General features: G+C 40.5%; 1 protein-coding gene across 4 annotated transcripts; it reads right to left on the bottom strand.

The window, feature by feature from the left end:
- Positions 1–1,242: 1,242 nt before the first annotated feature.
- On the bottom strand, positions 1,243–15,746 carry phka1a (phosphorylase kinase, alpha 1a (muscle)). 4 transcript variants are annotated; one of them, XM_058066974.2, is made up of 36 exons: positions 15,516–15,746; positions 14,449–14,607; positions 14,332–14,379; positions 14,078–14,246; positions 13,931–14,013; positions 13,772–13,852; positions 12,317–12,415; positions 12,095–12,241; positions 11,963–12,016; positions 11,767–11,889; positions 11,607–11,702; positions 11,433–11,540; positions 10,270–10,348; positions 10,070–10,204; positions 9,890–9,999; positions 9,674–9,818; positions 9,527–9,605; positions 9,256–9,323; positions 9,157–9,198; positions 7,583–7,744; positions 7,418–7,512; positions 7,212–7,354; positions 6,990–7,143; positions 6,507–6,665; positions 6,305–6,434; positions 5,594–5,695; positions 5,391–5,506; positions 5,188–5,223; positions 4,943–4,978; positions 4,810–4,845; positions 3,418–3,447; positions 3,168–3,212; positions 2,516–2,677; positions 2,348–2,401; positions 2,066–2,266; positions 1,243–1,993 (listed from the first exon to the last, which is right to left on the bottom strand). In XM_058066974.2, the coding sequence occupies exons 1-36, from the start codon at positions 15,591–15,593 to the stop codon at positions 1,820–1,822; spliced, it is 3,738 nt and encodes a 1,245-aa protein (XP_057922957.2). In that variant the 5' UTR covers positions 15,594–15,746; the 3' UTR covers positions 1,243–1,819. The 4 variants fall into 4 exon arrangements, with proteins under 4 accessions (XP_057922957.2, XP_078652788.1, XP_057922955.2 ...); XM_078796662.1 differs by having other exon boundaries at positions 9,157–9,323; XM_058066972.2 differs by lacking the exon at positions 5,188–5,223 and having other exon boundaries at positions 9,157–9,323.
- Between the last annotated feature and the right edge of the window lie 315 nt (positions 15,747–16,061).

Raw genomic sequence — 16,061 nt, 5'->3', positions numbered from 1 at the left:
CTACGTTATGTTGGACCATTGCTGACTCCATACAGGAAAGTGAAGGCAATGTAATGTAAGGTAATGTCTCATCATTGGAACATTACTGACACCTACTGCCCAGACAAGACTTGTTTTTCAACATTTTTTGACGAATAATGGATCATAGTCACAAAACAGATATTATATATTTATTTATTATTAATATTTTTTATGCAATAGAGTGAAAGAGCAATCTTTGAACTGTGATGCAGCGAGGGACGGCTGTATATATTATTTTTTAATAGCGCAAAAGACCGTGAAAGCTTTGTTATAGAGAACAAAATATATTATTATCATTAGCGTCATCATATCAACTCTTGTGCTATTTTTCATGTTTTTTTTTCTTGTTTCATTGTATTGAGCATTGTAAAGAACAATGGACAACCGTTTGTAAGAAATGCTCAAATTGTCTCAAACGTTTTCCGAAATACTTCATTTTATTGCTTTTTTTTTAGAGCTGTATCCCAACAATCAGCACCAATGTGAGTTTTTCAACAACTCAAAGCCACGACTACACTCAACAAAAACATAAACACAATACGTTGTTGTTTTAGCGCCGTTTTTCATGAGCTAAATTCAAAGATGTAATTTTTGCATAAACACAAAAGGCTTATCTCTTTGAAATATAGTCGACAAATTGTCTATATCTGTGTTAGTGAGCATTCATAATTCATCCACCTCACAGTTGTGGCAGATCAAGATAAATAGATTATGAATGAATGATTATTGCATAGGTGTGCCATAGGTTGGCCATAATAAAAGACCACTCCCAAATGTGCAGTTTAACTGTATGAGTGTAAAATGGGGCTGTGCATTATTTAACATGTTGCAACATTTATGAAGTGATGGTTGTGTATGAATGGCCCATGTTTTGCCATTCAGCCCCATGTTGCAAGGATCAGTACACAATTCCTGGAAGCTGAAAACTTGCATGGCCAGCATACTCACCGGATATGTAACCAAATGGACAAATGGTCATGCATCATACTGACTAGTTTTCTGATAATCATGCTATCAAATCGGGCGGCATGGCGGTCAAGTGGTTAGCGTGCAGACCTCACAGCTTGGAGACCAGGGTTCCAATTCCACCCTCGGCCATCTCTGTGTGGAGTTTGCATGTTCTCCCCGTGCATGCGTGGGTTTTCTCCGGGTACTCCGGTTTCCTCCCACATTCCAAAAACATGCTAGGTTAATTGGTGACTCCAAATTGTATGAATTGGTATGAATGTGAGTGTGAATGGTTGTTTGTCTATATGTGCCCTGTGATTGGCTGGCTCTCCGCCTCTCGCCCGAAGACAGCTGAGATAGGCTCCAGCATGAATGCTATCAAATCGACTTGTTGGTATGCCACACATGGGAGGTGGATGAATTTATGAATTATTCATTAACAATATTTGTGTACTTGAGTTCAGCTCATGAAAAATATTTGTTCTGTATATATGAAAAGAAACACTACATTCATAAGTAACCTTGACAAATATACGCATACACTCAGCTTCCAAGAATTAATATCCCAATAACACAAAATCAGCTCCCATCACTTCTCACACACAACTGTAAAAACTACCTTTTTAAAGATGAATTAATCGTTAAAATTAAACAAATGACATAAGAATGAAGCCACTTATTTACTAACTGTAAAATAAATAAAACAATAAACTAAATCAGTGTTTGACCATGTTTCAGCATGTGGTTTCAAGCAAGGACGTGTTAGCACCAGACTCGTGACCAAATAAAGGTACTGGTAGGCCACAAGAACAGGATGCTAAACAGGAACTTAGTACATTAAACTTAAAACTCACTGCACGGCACACGAGCCGCTGGGCAGGAAGTCTTGCACGTACACCGCCACCGCCTTGGTGAGGTAGGTCATGCTCCCAAAGCGGCCGCTCGGGGCGCTGTCATACAGCAGTCTGCACACGCCGGTGGACGGATCGCGTTCCAGGATGTGTTCCTCCGCTCCAAGGTCCCTCTGAAGGGATAAATGAAGAAGATAAAGCAAGGCCAGGATGATGAAGAGCAGGGGTAGGTAAGGTAATCTAACCTGGTCCTTGCAGAACATGTCGTTGGCTAGCTGCACGATCTTCTCGACGTGGATGATGGAACCAATGCTGGGGATGTCGACGTCAGACAGCATGGTGAGCACCAAGATAGCCTCCACCAGCAGCTGGCGGTATTCGGGCTGCGGGACGCGGTTCAGCACCGTCTCCACGTGGACGGAAAACTTGATCTCGCCGGGCGTCATCTGGGGGCAAGCAGAAAAGTGGTCAAACCTCGGATCACAACCCCTCCCTAAAAAATTAATCAAATGGTAATGAGTCAAGACCTCTCTGGTGGTAGATGAAGGAAGGACGAAGCCCTCGATGGACAAACCGTGACACTGAAAAACAACATTGACAGTTTATTTAAACAAAAGAGACCACAACCGACTCCTAAAATCTTAATTCATGTTCAAAAGATGACGGAATCTTTAAATGTGAGCGTGCCAACTCACTTTCTGCAGAATCTTCCAGACTTTCTGGTAGAACCCGATAGGTACTCGGTTGAGTGAGCCATCCAGGCGCCTCCTCCGCAGCCACTGTCCATGTCTGGTGTCCTTTGCCACCGAGATGCTCTCTGGAATGTCCAGCGACTCAATGGAGGGAAGTCTATACCTCTGAAGCGGGAAAAGAAAGATGGATGAGCTGCTGAGAAGCTTGACATTCCCCTTCAAGTCATTCATTCATTTTCTACCGCTTTTCCTCACGAGGGTCGCGGGGGTGCTGGAGCCTATCCCAGCTGTCTTCGGGCGAGAGGCGAGGTACACCCTGGACTGGTGGCCAGCCAATCACAGGGCACATATAGACAAACAACCATTCACACTCACATTCATACCTATGGACAATTTGGAGTCGCCAATTAACCTAGCATGTTTTTGGAATGTGGGAGGAAACCGGAGTACCCGGAGAAAACCCACGCATGTACAGGGAGAACATGCAAACTCCACACAGAGATGGCCGAGGGTGGAATTGAACCCTGGTCTCCTAGCTGTGAGGTCTGCGCGCTAACCACTAGACCGCCGTGCCGCCCCCCCCTTCAAGTCATACTTGGAAAAAAAAGTGTCACCATAACAACACCATTAAGAACAAAAAAAAAAGATACTTTACCCCTGACTCGATGTTGTCGATGTCCAGCGAGTGAGATCGGAGGCTCTGAGAGGTGACACAGGCACAATATGCAGGAATCAACATGAAACATAATAATACTTATGCAAAACACAGCCAGACGCAATTCAATTAAGGACGTCTATGGAAAATATCAGGACATCGAAGGTAAACAAACAAAACTGTATGAAGCTGATTGGAGCAAGCAGAGAATTGATGCGGGAATTCAACACTGATGTTGAGATTTCATCACCTTGCGAGGGGATGTTACACTCTGCTCCGGCTATAGGAGAGAAGAAACACTTTTTAGGACTGGAAAAGTTTGAATGCAACCAAGATTTCAAGATTAAAGATGCACTATTCTGCTCTTAAAATGATATTGGATCCCAGTGGAGGCACTATGATAAGTTTATTTGAGAAATCTACATTTTAATGCTGTTGGAAGCATGTGTCTTATTCACTGCACTACACTCTTAAAAATGCTGGGTTAAAAACAACCCAATATGGGTTGTTTCCCAACCCAGCGCTGGTTAAATATTGGAGCAACCTCGCGTTACGTTATTTTAACCCAACAAGTTGGGTTGGTTATCTAAACCCAACAATTGGGTTGTTCATATGACCCAACGCTGGGTTCATATTTACTGCACTGCTGGGTTATTTCAAGCCAGCAAATTGGGTTGCCAATATACTATATATTTTATTTTTATTTTTTTGTATTTTTATTTGTAGTATTTTTTTTGTATTTTTATTCTTTGTATTTTTTGTATTTTTATTCTTTGTATTTTTTGTATTTTTATTCTTTGTATTTTTTATTTTTTGTATTTTTATTCTTTGTATTTTTTGTATTTTTATTTTTTGTATTTTTTTTTTTGTATTTTTATTTTTTGTATTTTTATTTTTTGTATTTTTATTCTTTGTATTTTTTGTATTTTTATTTTTTGTATTTGTATTTTAATTTGTTTGTATTTTTTTGTATTTGTATTTTAATTTGTTTGTATTTTTTTGTATTTGTATTTTAATTTGTTTGTATTTTTTTGTATTTGTATTTTAATTTGTTTGTATTTTTTTGTATTTGTATTTTAATTTGTTTGTATTTTTTTGTATTTGTATTTTAATTTGTTTGTATTTTTTGTATTTGTATTTTAATTTGTTTGTATTTTTTGTATTTGTATTTTAATTTGTTTGTATTTTTTGTATTTTAATTTGTTTGTATTTTTTTGTATTTTAATTTGTTTGTATTTTTTTGTATTTTAATTTGTTTGTATTTTTTTGTATTTTAATTTGTTTGTATTTTTTTGTATTTTAATTTGTTTGTATTTTTTTGTATTTTAATTTATTTTTATTTTTATTTTTATTTTTATTTTTATTTTTATTTTTATTTTTATTTTTATTTTTATTTTTATTTTTATTTTTATTTTTATTTTTATTTTTATTTTTATTTTTATATAATGGAAATCCCAAACCAGCAACAAATAACTTAGCACCCAACAGAGATAACCCAGCGAAATACCCAATTCAATAAAAATTACCCAATTAAATGACCCAACAGGCTCAACCCAGCGGTTGGGTTAAAAAAAACAACCCATCATTTTTAAGAGTGTATGACATCCAACCAAATGAGATGTCTTCGTATGAAGACAGTCACCTTGACTGCGTCTGTCAAAGATACTCTACGATCCGCCTGCAACAAAAACAACCTCTCATTAAACCTCATATCTTATCATAAAATCATCATCATTAAATGCCTCTCCTCTCCGCGTTCATTTTGGGGAAGTCACCTGAAAAGGGTCGGTCAAGGAGGACCGATGCTCCACCTACAAACACAACAACATGAATGAATCATGCTGATTACACTCCACAAAACAGCCATGTTGCAATATCACTTTCCAATTAAGCAATTATAATTATAATTACAGGTGAACTCAATAGATTTACTTCATTCCTACCACCCATTCCACCAATTTGCCTCCCACCGCCCCAGGATTAAAGACAGTGAATTAGCACCCAAACACGGCATCGTCACCTTACTGAGCCCCGTTAGAGACATCCTGTGCTCCAGCTGGAAAAAAAAGATATGCTTTCATCCCAAATGTTAGGCCATTTTAGTCTATTAAATGCCTGAGGAATGTTTTATGCCGGTTTTTCCATAAAGTCTGTGCATAGATCAATAGGTTAAAGTATGCTGCGGCTATAATCCTAATACTGATAATAATGTTTATTGCCTACCATTTTCATGTCGCTCTTGAGCTTGCTGATTCCAGCCCTCTCGCTCTTGGTGGCGCCCACATTGCCAAGGTGATGAATGGAAATGGCGGGACTGACGCCAGCATCTGTGTCTCGCCCTGCAGAGGACAGAAAGAGCAAAAGAGTCGCGTGGTGACGACATTGCAACACACAAAAAAAAGGTGGAATTTGATGAGTGGACAGACCGCTGCGCTGCACACCAAACTCCTTGCCGCTTAGGATGTGGTGGAGGAGGTTCTTCAGCTCCGAGGGGCTCAGACTCATCAGGCTCTCGGTGGCCTCTTCCCCTAAAGACATACACATTGAAGTGAAAGAGCGCAACATTTTCAAAATAAAAGTTTTCTGTAGCCACCCTCGGCCATCTCCCCGTGCATGCGTGGGTTTTCTCCGGGTATTCCGGTTTCCTCCCACATTCCAAAAACATGCTAGGTTAATTGGCCACTACAAATTGTCCATAGGTATGAATGTGAGTGTGAATGGTTGTTTGTCTATATGTATATGTAGGCTCCAGCACCCCCCGCGACCCTCATGAGGAAAAGCGGTAGAAAATGAATAAAAATAAAAATAAAAATAAAAATAAAAATAAAAATAAAAATAAAAATAAAAATAAAAATAAAAATAAAAATAAAAATAAAAATAAAAATAAAAATAAAAATAAAAATAAAAATAAAAATAAAAATAAAAATAAAAATAAAAATAAAAATAAAAATAAAAATATATTATGAAAGCAGGAAGTGAACAAATGTAACAGTTACAGGTGGAGGAGTAGGATTTAATAAGCTTTGCCCCGCCTCCCGCCCAAAGATAGCTGGGATAGGCTCCAGCACCCCCCGCAACCCTTTTGAGGAAAAGCGGTAGAAAATGAATGAATGAATGAAGTTTTCTGTAGTATTTACCGGAGCAATTCAGCGACTGAGCGAGTTCTGTAGCCATGACTTGGATGATTAGCCCTATGCGGAGCCGGAACATTTCACTGAACAAGTCAGGCTGTGTCCTGATGCTCATCGCCAGGTACACCATGATCTCCTGAGGATTAGGAGTCAGGGTGAAAGGAGTGGTGATGGAGACCAGGGGTGATGTGATGGATGTCGTGCTCACCTGCGTGAGTATGGCCACGCTGATGTTGTTGTCGCTGGCCTCGTCAATGAGCGCCGCCAGCTGGTCTGGAGGGATGGGAGCGGTGATAGTCTTCTCTCGGGGCTCAGGTGGAAGTCCCACAGTCAGGTGCTTCTGGTGGGCCAGCAGGTCAGAGCAAGCCTGTGGAAAGATCACAGCCAATCAGAGAACAACTGCTGGGTTCTTGCTGCCACATTTAATAATTATAAATAATTATATATAAAAATAAAAAAAAAAATAAAAAAAATAAAAAAATAAAAATAAAAAATAAAAAATAAATAAAAAATAAAAAATAAAAAATAAAAAATAAAAAATAAAAAATAAAAAATACAAAATAAAAAAATAAAAATACAAAATACAAAATACAAAATAAAGAAAAAGAAAAAAGAAAATATAATAATAAAAATAATATAATAATAATTATTTTTTTTAATCAGTCTAAATTCCATTCTCTACGTTCCCTACCGAGTCCAACTCCTCCACTTTCTTCTTCAGTATTCCAGAGATCATTCTGATCAGACCCCAGTCCTTCAGCTCGCCGGCCTTCTCATACAAGTCAGTGAGCAGCAAACGCACCGTGGGGCCTTTACCGTGCAGACGTGTGTCCCACTCCATGCCCCTGTGTTTGAGGTTTTTAAGTAAGGACCTAATCAGTCTATTTACGACATTAAAAGGAGAGAATCTGACTTGTCCTTGAAGAGGATGTAGAGGATGTCGGCTTGATCCTGCAGACTCCGTGTGTCTTTCAGGAGCTGAGCTAGGGCATCATATTCGATGGCTCCGCTGGCATCCCGAGGCACGCCACTTTGGGTCACTGTCACCTCTGGGACCTGGCATCACAGGATGAGGGATGTCTCGTTGGTGGACTCACAACTCACAAAAAAAAAACCGACCTGAGTCTCTGCAAGTACGGAAGAGTCTGGAAGATTCAGATTGAGTGATGGCTGACAGGAACGAAACAGCTTATTGGGCAGGTACATATTGACATCTGGAAAAAGAAAAGCCTGTTTAGGATGTTTGGGAATTCTAACCTGAATCCACATGACAGCTCCACCCACCTTGCACGTTGAGGTCCTGGGCTTTGTTCATCAGCGTCACCATCTCTTTTGTTTTGGTGGCCACGGCCTTGAACTTCCCCAGCCCACCTGCCTGGGGTTTGGGTTTCTTGGGTGCTGCGTGTGCCAAGAGGTGGTCCAGGTACTGGGCAAGGTCATCAGCCTCTGCGGGGAGGGGCATTGTTGACAACTGCACTTAGTTTGTCATTTTTTTTTGTCCATGATCTGCCATGCGGTACAGTAACAGCCTTGTTGACATCATTCCAAGCCAAATGTTGCAAAGCCTTTAAACCAGTGGTCACAAACACGCGGCCCTCGGGCCAAATATGACCCGCAGGACACTAGTTTGAGGCCCCCGCCTTGATATGAAAGTTTAATGTTAGTGCGGCCCGCGCAAGTTTGATATGGATGCTGTATGGTATCATGTACCCAGAAAAAATTATTACGTTTGATTAATGTTCATGTTAAAGGTTAAATAACTGTTGATAGTTATCCTCCGTCTCCGTGTGGAAGTGGTAAGTTTTTGCCTATTTAAGTTTAAAGGAAATAACTTGAAGGCTACCGTTTAGGTCGCTAGCTCTCTAGTTTGCGAGTTAGCATGTGTCTCAAGACCCTGCAGTTGCGCAATATGTTGTAAATAAAAAAAGTATAAATGTGACTATAGTCGTGTTTTGTCATGTCTACAGGGCTCTAATAATGCTTTGTTCATTTTAATCTGAAAAAAATCATTTGTCTACCCACCAACTATATGTGGTTTCTTAAGTTTTTATTATTTGCCGTTTTATTATTATTATTATATTTATTACTGATTGATTGATTTTCTTTATTCTTGATTTGTTTATTTATTTTTCATCTTATTTTGTGCAGAAAAAAAAATTAAGTGGAATGTTTTATCAGAGCTTTTATTGTAGAAAATCGCAACCAAAGCACTGAAAAACTTTGTATATTTTTATGTTTTTAATAAATGCGTTTTTTTGTTTTTTTGGGGGGAAAACCTGATGCGGCCCAGCCTTGCCCAGACCCTAGCTCCAGTGGCCCCCAGGTAAATTGAGTTTGAGACCCCTGCTTTAAAGCAATGCAATAGTTGCTTTTTTAACAGCCAAGAACAGCAAAAAGATGCAAAACATTTTTTCTAGTGGTGCTCTGATCAGGGTTTGAAGTGGCAAATTGTGATACCAATCATCCATGATTGAGATTGGCCGATTTGTCTGCATTTTCCACCAAATGCCTGCATCATATGAAAGAAAGGTTTTGGTGATCAGCATTAAAAGGTATTGGCCGATTATGTACTTTTAAATGTACTTTTTCATAGAAATTGTCCTGTAATAATCGGAGCACCAATACATGTAATTTACCAATACAATGTAATTTTCTTGTCACAGACTTCCATACAAATGACGATGTGATTAAAAGTCAGTCCTTCTGGTGCTGCCATCATGCCGGCTGAAAGAGGATGGGATCAGGGTGGTCATTTATTAAGTTTATTAAGTTATTAATTCATTAAGGAGAGGGAATAAATACGGTTAAAAGAACACAGAAGCTACCCGTTCTCCATCCATCCTCTGTCGTTTCCTTACCATCGTCATTGCGCAACTCATGCACGTATCCCTCGACGTCACCTGCATCATCATCACCATTATACTCCTCGTCATGGCCCATGCTGCCTGAGGCCTTACCATCCAAAAAGCTGAGGTGAGCGAAACAGGAGGTGGTCAAGAACTCCGACAACTTCCCTGTCTGGATCCTGAACGGGGAACATCAGTGGGAAAGTGTAATAGTTTCTCACTGCCACAATGAGCTGGAATGAAACTGGAAAACACCAAGGAATTGGGCATAATGACGCTAGTCCACGCATATAATACGTGCTTAACATATGTTGTGAATTGAGAAAATTCGTATGACAAAAAATAAGGATAATTGTTTGCTAATTTGTGAATCTCATCCCACCTTGCTCCTCCATAGTAGCCATCCTGTAGCTTGTTCAGCGTTGCCAGCACAGCAGGGTCCAGGTTTGTGTGGTCTTCAGCTGAAGACAAAAGGACAATGCTAAAAACAGCACGATCAAAATATGAGTAACCATCTCAGTATACTGACTCAGCATCGTCTGCGAGATGGGGAACGTGACAGTGGGCCTTCCTGTCATCCTCCATCTAGATGACAGGTAGGAAATTTCTGTTCTCAGCATCTCCACTATCATTTTATTATCTAACGCCAGATAGAACTGCTGGTGGTCCAGGAACTGTGGACCGATGGGATGGCTCGTTACTTCATTTGTCCAAGAACAACACATGACTCTTGATGACAACACACCTGAGGCGTGAATGAGAAGATTGTGTTCCTAATGGTGTAGAACTTGGAGGTTCCCAACACGCCGATTCTTCTGTAGGGCCGTCCCGTCAAACCGAGCCTCGGGTTCCGACCTGGTGAAGCAACGATGTCCAGTTGTTCTGTCTTTATACTTTTTCAAAACTTTTTTTCCGGGCACGTTACCGAGTCGGGCGTAGATGTGGCTGAGGACCCTTGAGGGCTGCACATGGATGGGATGAATGTCGGCCACCGTTTCCACATCGATGCCGTTTTTCGAGAGCAGCTCTTTGATCTCCTCTGTCTCAGCCAGAATGGATACTGCGGAGATGGGATATTATGTCACAGTATGTAGCCGATGAACTTACTCAATGCCAGGCCCTCACCTTGCACCACCACATCTGGCTTGGGGATGGTGGAGAAGCGGCGGTTCAGTGGGTCGATCTCTCCAGGGGCGAGAAAACCCTGGGAAAAAAGAAATCACTTTCAATGTAATAAATGGGATATACCAATGAGATCACGATCAAAGCAAATAATCTAAAGTGAGGGGCATTGTTGACAACTGCACTTATTTTGTCACTTTTTTTTGTCCATGATCTGCCATGCGGTACAGTAACAGCCCTGTTTACATCATTCCAAGCCAAATGTTGCAAAGCCTTTAGAGCAGTGGTCTCAAACATGCGGCCCGCGGGCCAAATGTGGCCCGCAGGACACTAGTTTATGGCCCCCGCCTTGATATGAAAGTTTAATGTTAGTGCGGCCCGCGCAAGTTTGATATGGACGCTGTATGGTATCATGTACCCAGAAAAAATTATTACGTTTGATTAATGTTCATGTTAAAGGTTAAATAACTGTTAATAGTTATCCTCCCTATCCGTGTGGAAGTGGTAAGTTTTTGGCCTTTTAAGTTTAAAGGGAATTTGAAGGCTACCGTTTAGGTCGCTAGCTCTCTAGTTTGCGAGTTAGCATGTGTCTCAAGACCCTGCAGTTGCGCAATATGTTGTAAATAAAAAGAGTATAAATGTGACTATAGTCGTGTTTTGTCATGTCTACAGGGCTCTAATAATGCTTTGTTCATTTTAATCTGAAAAAAATCATTTGTCTACCCACCAACTATATGTGGTTTCTTAAGTTTTTATTATTTGCCGTTTTATTATTATTATTATATTTATTTATTACTGATTGATTGATTTTCTTTATTCTTGATTTGTTTATTTATTTTTCATCTTATTTTGTGCAAAAAAATAAAAATTAAGATATTTGAGAACAGTGGAATGTTTTATCAGAGCTTTTATTGTAGAAAATCGGAACCAAAGCACTGAAAAAGTTTGTATATTTTTCTGTTTTTAATAAGTGCGTTTTTTTTTTTTTTGTTGGAAAACCTGATGCGGCCCAGCCTTGCCCAGACCCTAGCTCCAGTGGCCCCCAGGTAAATTGAGTTTGAGACCCCTGCTTTAAAGCAATGCAATAGTTGCTCTTTGTAATAAATGTAATAAATGGCGTCCAATGAGATCACGGTCAAAGCAAATAATCTAAAAGTGACCATCACCTCAGAAAGAAGTTTTCCCAGGATGTAGAGCGACTGCCCCCACTTCAGGGGACACTTTCCCATCGGAATTCTCTCCACTGTGTGAGGATTCATGTACTCCTCCTGGACCTATTGGAAACTTGTTGAAATTATTAAGTAAAACTATTTGATCAAATTAGGTTTCAAAAGTGAAACCTTATCTGGTGGGACACTGTAGAGCTCGGGTAGCAGTCGTATTCCATCCTTCTGCTTGATCAGAATACCTTCCAGGGCCTCCTGATACTCCTGGACCTGGAAGGATTGACCACCAGGATGGCAGGTATAAACACAGACTGACTCATTTACAAATTCCTACCTGCTCGGGGCTGTTGATGAAAATTCCATCCAAGATGAGGTAAGTCCAGAAGAGCGGCCACTCACATTCAATGTTCTCAAACAACTTCAACTCAGCCGACTCGTAATATAAACGATTGGGATCCTGAGAGGGACAAAAGAATAGCAACATTAGGGTGATCAAATTCTAACCTGGCTTTCCCATGGACGTCACTGACCTCTTTGGGAGTTTTGTGTCCATCTCGGAGGAATCTGCAGCAGCCGTACCTACCCTGAGGAGACACAGACAATTAGGCAAAGTTGCACAGGGTTCCTTATTAGAACCACACCTGATAGTCATCTGTGGGCACCTGCAGCTTGGAGATGATCTCCTCCTTTGTCATGTTAACAATATTCATGTCCTCCACGGCAAACGCAGGATAGGAGATTATTGCCAGGACACCGGCATCCACCTCTTTGGAAATGGATGCTCTGGGGAGCATGGATGTCAGGATGGACTGATGAAGAAAGTGGGAGTGAGAAAATAAAGTTGACACATATACAGTAAATGTGTGGATTTGATCCCAGGCTACCTGGCAGTGCTGGATGTCGTCAGCCAGAGCGTGGACCACTGATCCAGGTCCACCTTTGGCTCCAAAGAGGTTGAGGTCATCTAGTGCCTCCAGAGCTGCCTGGAAGATAAAATGTGGGGATAATTTTTGCATATATAGTGTCAAAACAAGAGCAGCCAACAAGTAAAAACTGAAGTGTCCTTTTAATTAATACAAAATGCCCGCTTAAGTTGATGTTGACATGACTTTTGGCAACATGGGGTTCATTTTTATGGAAAATCGGTCCATTTATGCCAAGATTTGTTGTAGTATTGTTAATGTCATCGCTCAGCTGCTTGAAACAACATCAACAACATAACAGTTGAGTTACACAGCATTAAAAAGTGCACACAATGAATTCCTGTTCAGTGCAAAGTAAGTTTCCAAATAAAAACATGGCAATATTAACCTGGATTGCAATACAATGGCTATCAAATGCATCAGTTCTATTATTTTTTTAGCCAGCAGAAGAAATATTTGCGCATCGATAAAAGCTTCATCGTCATTGTAGTCAAAACAAAACAAAAATTCTACCAAAGCAAATAGATAAGAATATACATACAATATCACATTGAAAAGGCGAGGCGGCACGGCGGTCTAGTGGTTAGCGCGCAGACCAGGGTTCAATTCCACCCTCGGCCATCTCTGTGTGGAGTTTGCATGTTTGTTGTAGGTTTTCTCCGGGTACTCCGGTTTCCTCCCACATTCCAAAAACATGCTAGGTTAATTGGCCACTCCAAATTGTCCATAGGTATGAATGTGAGTGTGAATGGTTGTTTGTCTATATGTGCCCTGTGATTGGCTGGCGACCAGTCCAGGGTGTACCCCGCCTCTCGCCCAAAGACAGCTGGGATAGGCTCCAGCACCCCCCACGACCCTCGTGAGGAAAAAGCGGTAGAAAATGAATGAATGAACATTGAAAAGACACACAGAAAAGCAAAAATTAAAATGGACAAACGGGAGGAAAAAATGTCAACAAAGTCGGTTCAAAATTCCTTCATCACCCAAGAATTCCCCCTTGTGTTAATAATCAAGCATGGCTCGTTTCCACAACCGCTGAGGTCTATGTCAGTCGCATAAAGTCAACATAAACGGGACCTGATTCCCAATGTCTTAATTTAGCCACTGTGCATTTGTGAGCGTGTGTGTTCTTGTAAGACACGGGGAACCCGATCTCTCCTGACAGCCACAAGGCAAAGGACAACGCTCGCTGTGACCTCCACTCTGTTATATAAGTTTGTACTTTGTAGGGGGAAAAGGACACCAATTCCTTCCTTGAGTTTGACTCCTGAGTGCAGGTCATTGAAGAGGCATCTTAAAGGTCAATGAAGCGGCTGGATATCGTTAACCCAGATTTGAAACATGAGAAGCAGTTCTGACTTTCAGGAAGGGAACGTCTCTCCACTCTGATGTATTTCTAACCGCACGGTTGATTACCTTGGCAGTGCCTATGGAGCTGGCGTTTATTTCTGTGATTCCCTGGTTGGTTTTGTCCCCTCTTTCCCACATCCCATAATCCTGTGAGCAGTCACAGAGGGATGTACACAGTTAGTGAGACACTCTTGAAATATAAAACACACAAAACTCTTCACTTACTGCCACTTTGTAAGCTGCCTCAATGTAGAACATTAGGTTTTGCACCACATCCACTTCATCCTGGGTGTAAACGATATGAAGACCTAACGCACACAGTAGAGTCAACATCATTCCAAATTGGAAGACAAAAACACCAGGAATCTGTACCAGAAGCCGTCATCTGGGCGAGAAAGAGCAGAAAGAGCGAGGTGGCGTCCACTTGCAGGTGACCCCACTGGTCATCCCCGACCACGGTGCTGCAGGTCCTGGTGTTGTATTTGGCGTGGAGTGAGTCAGACGTACTGCGACTATACTTGAATTTCTCCACTTTATCCAGCTGTGGGATGACATAGGATGCGGTTTTAGCTTTCATCAGGACCTCTTCCTGTACATCAAAGTAGTAAAAATACAAGCCAACATACCTGCCTCATTATGCTCTGCAGAATTCCTCTCATTAACTTCACTACACTCTGCAGACAGCCATGAAAATGGTTAGTTATCCATAAAAAGAACATATTCACAAAAATAAACACACATACTTGCTCCAGTTCGTAGGCTTTCGCTTTATCTTCATCCCTGTCAGCGTTCTTCCTGTAGGCTAGGCTGAGGGCCCACACAGACAAGATGCTGTAAACATTGTCTCGGACCCAAGCATCCGGCTGGTCGCTGCTACCCGGTAGAAGGCCTGTGACCGGATCCTGTGAAGCGTGAGACATCTGTAATCACTTCATTGCACTACTTCATTGCACTATTGTACATATTACTGTAATATCTTGTTGCATTCATAGATCATACTGTTTATAATTTATATAATCTGCAATAACCATACTCTAGTCACTTCATTGCAATACTGTACATATTACTGTTATTATATATTGTCACATCCATACTGTTTATAATCTCTATAATCTACAATAGCCATATTATAGTCATTTATATCCCTGTACATATCCTCACTGTATTATAGTCATACCCTGTTATAGTTTCTTACATAGATCTGTCCATTTTTTTTCTACATTTACTTACTACTAAGGTACTTAAATTGCACTTCTGGTTGGATGCTAACTGCATTTTGTTGCCCTGTACCAGTGACATGAGCAATAACAATAAAGTTGAATCTAATCTAATCTAATCTAATCAAATCTATTAGGACAAAAAGACTTTTCCTGTACAAGACAAGCTGAATGTTATGGTTGTCTTTTGCATTCAACTGGAAAATAGTGTGCTCTGCTTTGGTTTCTTTCATTAGTCCTGTTTTTTTTCAATGACACTTTTTTCCCCACCTTGTTCCACCATCTGTGCTTGTGCTCAAACCACCTGAAGTCACACTGAAGGCACTTGCACTGTTTTACTACTGCATCAAAGGGGCTTTTGCTGTCAGAATATTAATTAGTATGGACAAAACTTGGCTGCTCCTGCAACATTTACTTTTTTTTTAACCAATCCCTGTGGAGATTCTTCTCATATACGGTAATTTCCTTGAGTAGCACAAAAGCCTTGCGTAACATCTGTTTACTTCACTTTCAATTGATATTGCAGCAGAAGTAAGAGTAAAGCGGTTATTTGACTTTATTATTATGTGATACTACAATAATTGAATACTCACTTGGTGCTGCAGGATAGTTTGCTGCACTATCCGCGCATAGTTGTCCAATTTCACGCCCGAGTTGCTCCTGCTTCTCATGGTGACAAACTTTGCGGGAAGCACGCTGGTAAACAATAAACCAACTTAAGTTCCCCGGTGCAAAGTCATTTCTTCCTTCTAAAGTGGAAAAAAAAGAAAGAAAACTTCACGGAGGAGTCCTGCAGACTGGGTAATAAACAGTCAGTTTCAGCCAGCAACAGGAAGCCGGGCAAAATCGGATGTGGACAGCTACCTTCAAAATAAAAGCGTTATACCATGCATTCATATAAGGTTGATAATCATGTTGTGAAAAGCACATTTAACTACGATACACATTGGGAATTTTAATTGGCACGAAAACTATATTCTGGTACAAACAAAACCGTCACATTTCGAGAGTAGTAGTTTTCGCGCCCTTGAGTAATGTAACTACATAAACTGGCGCAAATAGTGTAGTAGAAAGTGTAAAACACTAGAAAGTGTAGTAACATGGGTGGAATGCGCAATATAGGCTTTACACTCACTGTA

Source organism: Doryrhamphus excisus, linkage group LG2 (genome assembly GCF_037039965.1).
Source record: "Doryrhamphus excisus strain RoL-2023G ecotype Guam linkage group LG2, RoL_Dexc_Guam_v1.1, whole genome shotgun sequence".
Classification (NCBI taxonomy): Eukaryota; Metazoa; Chordata; class Actinopteri; order Syngnathiformes; family Syngnathidae; genus Doryrhamphus; species Doryrhamphus excisus.
The sequence above is the reverse complement of the archived record's forward strand: the minus strand, read 5'-3'. Positions and strand labels throughout refer to the sequence as shown.

Bases quoted from the DNA above. Each gene is read 5' to 3' on its own strand.
- phka1a (XM_078796662.1), bottom strand. From the start codon at position 15,593: ATGAGAAGCAGGAGCAACTCGGGCGTGAAATTGGACAACTATGCGCGG. The intron at 14,380-14,448 runs GTATGTGTGTTT...GGCTGTCTGCAG, and splicing joins AAGCCTACGAACTGGAGCAA to AGTGTAGTGAAGTTAATGAG. The intron at 11,541-11,606 runs GTTTCACTTTTG...AGTTTCCAATAG, and splicing joins ACAGTGTCCCACCAGATAAG to GTCCAGGAGGAGTACATGAA.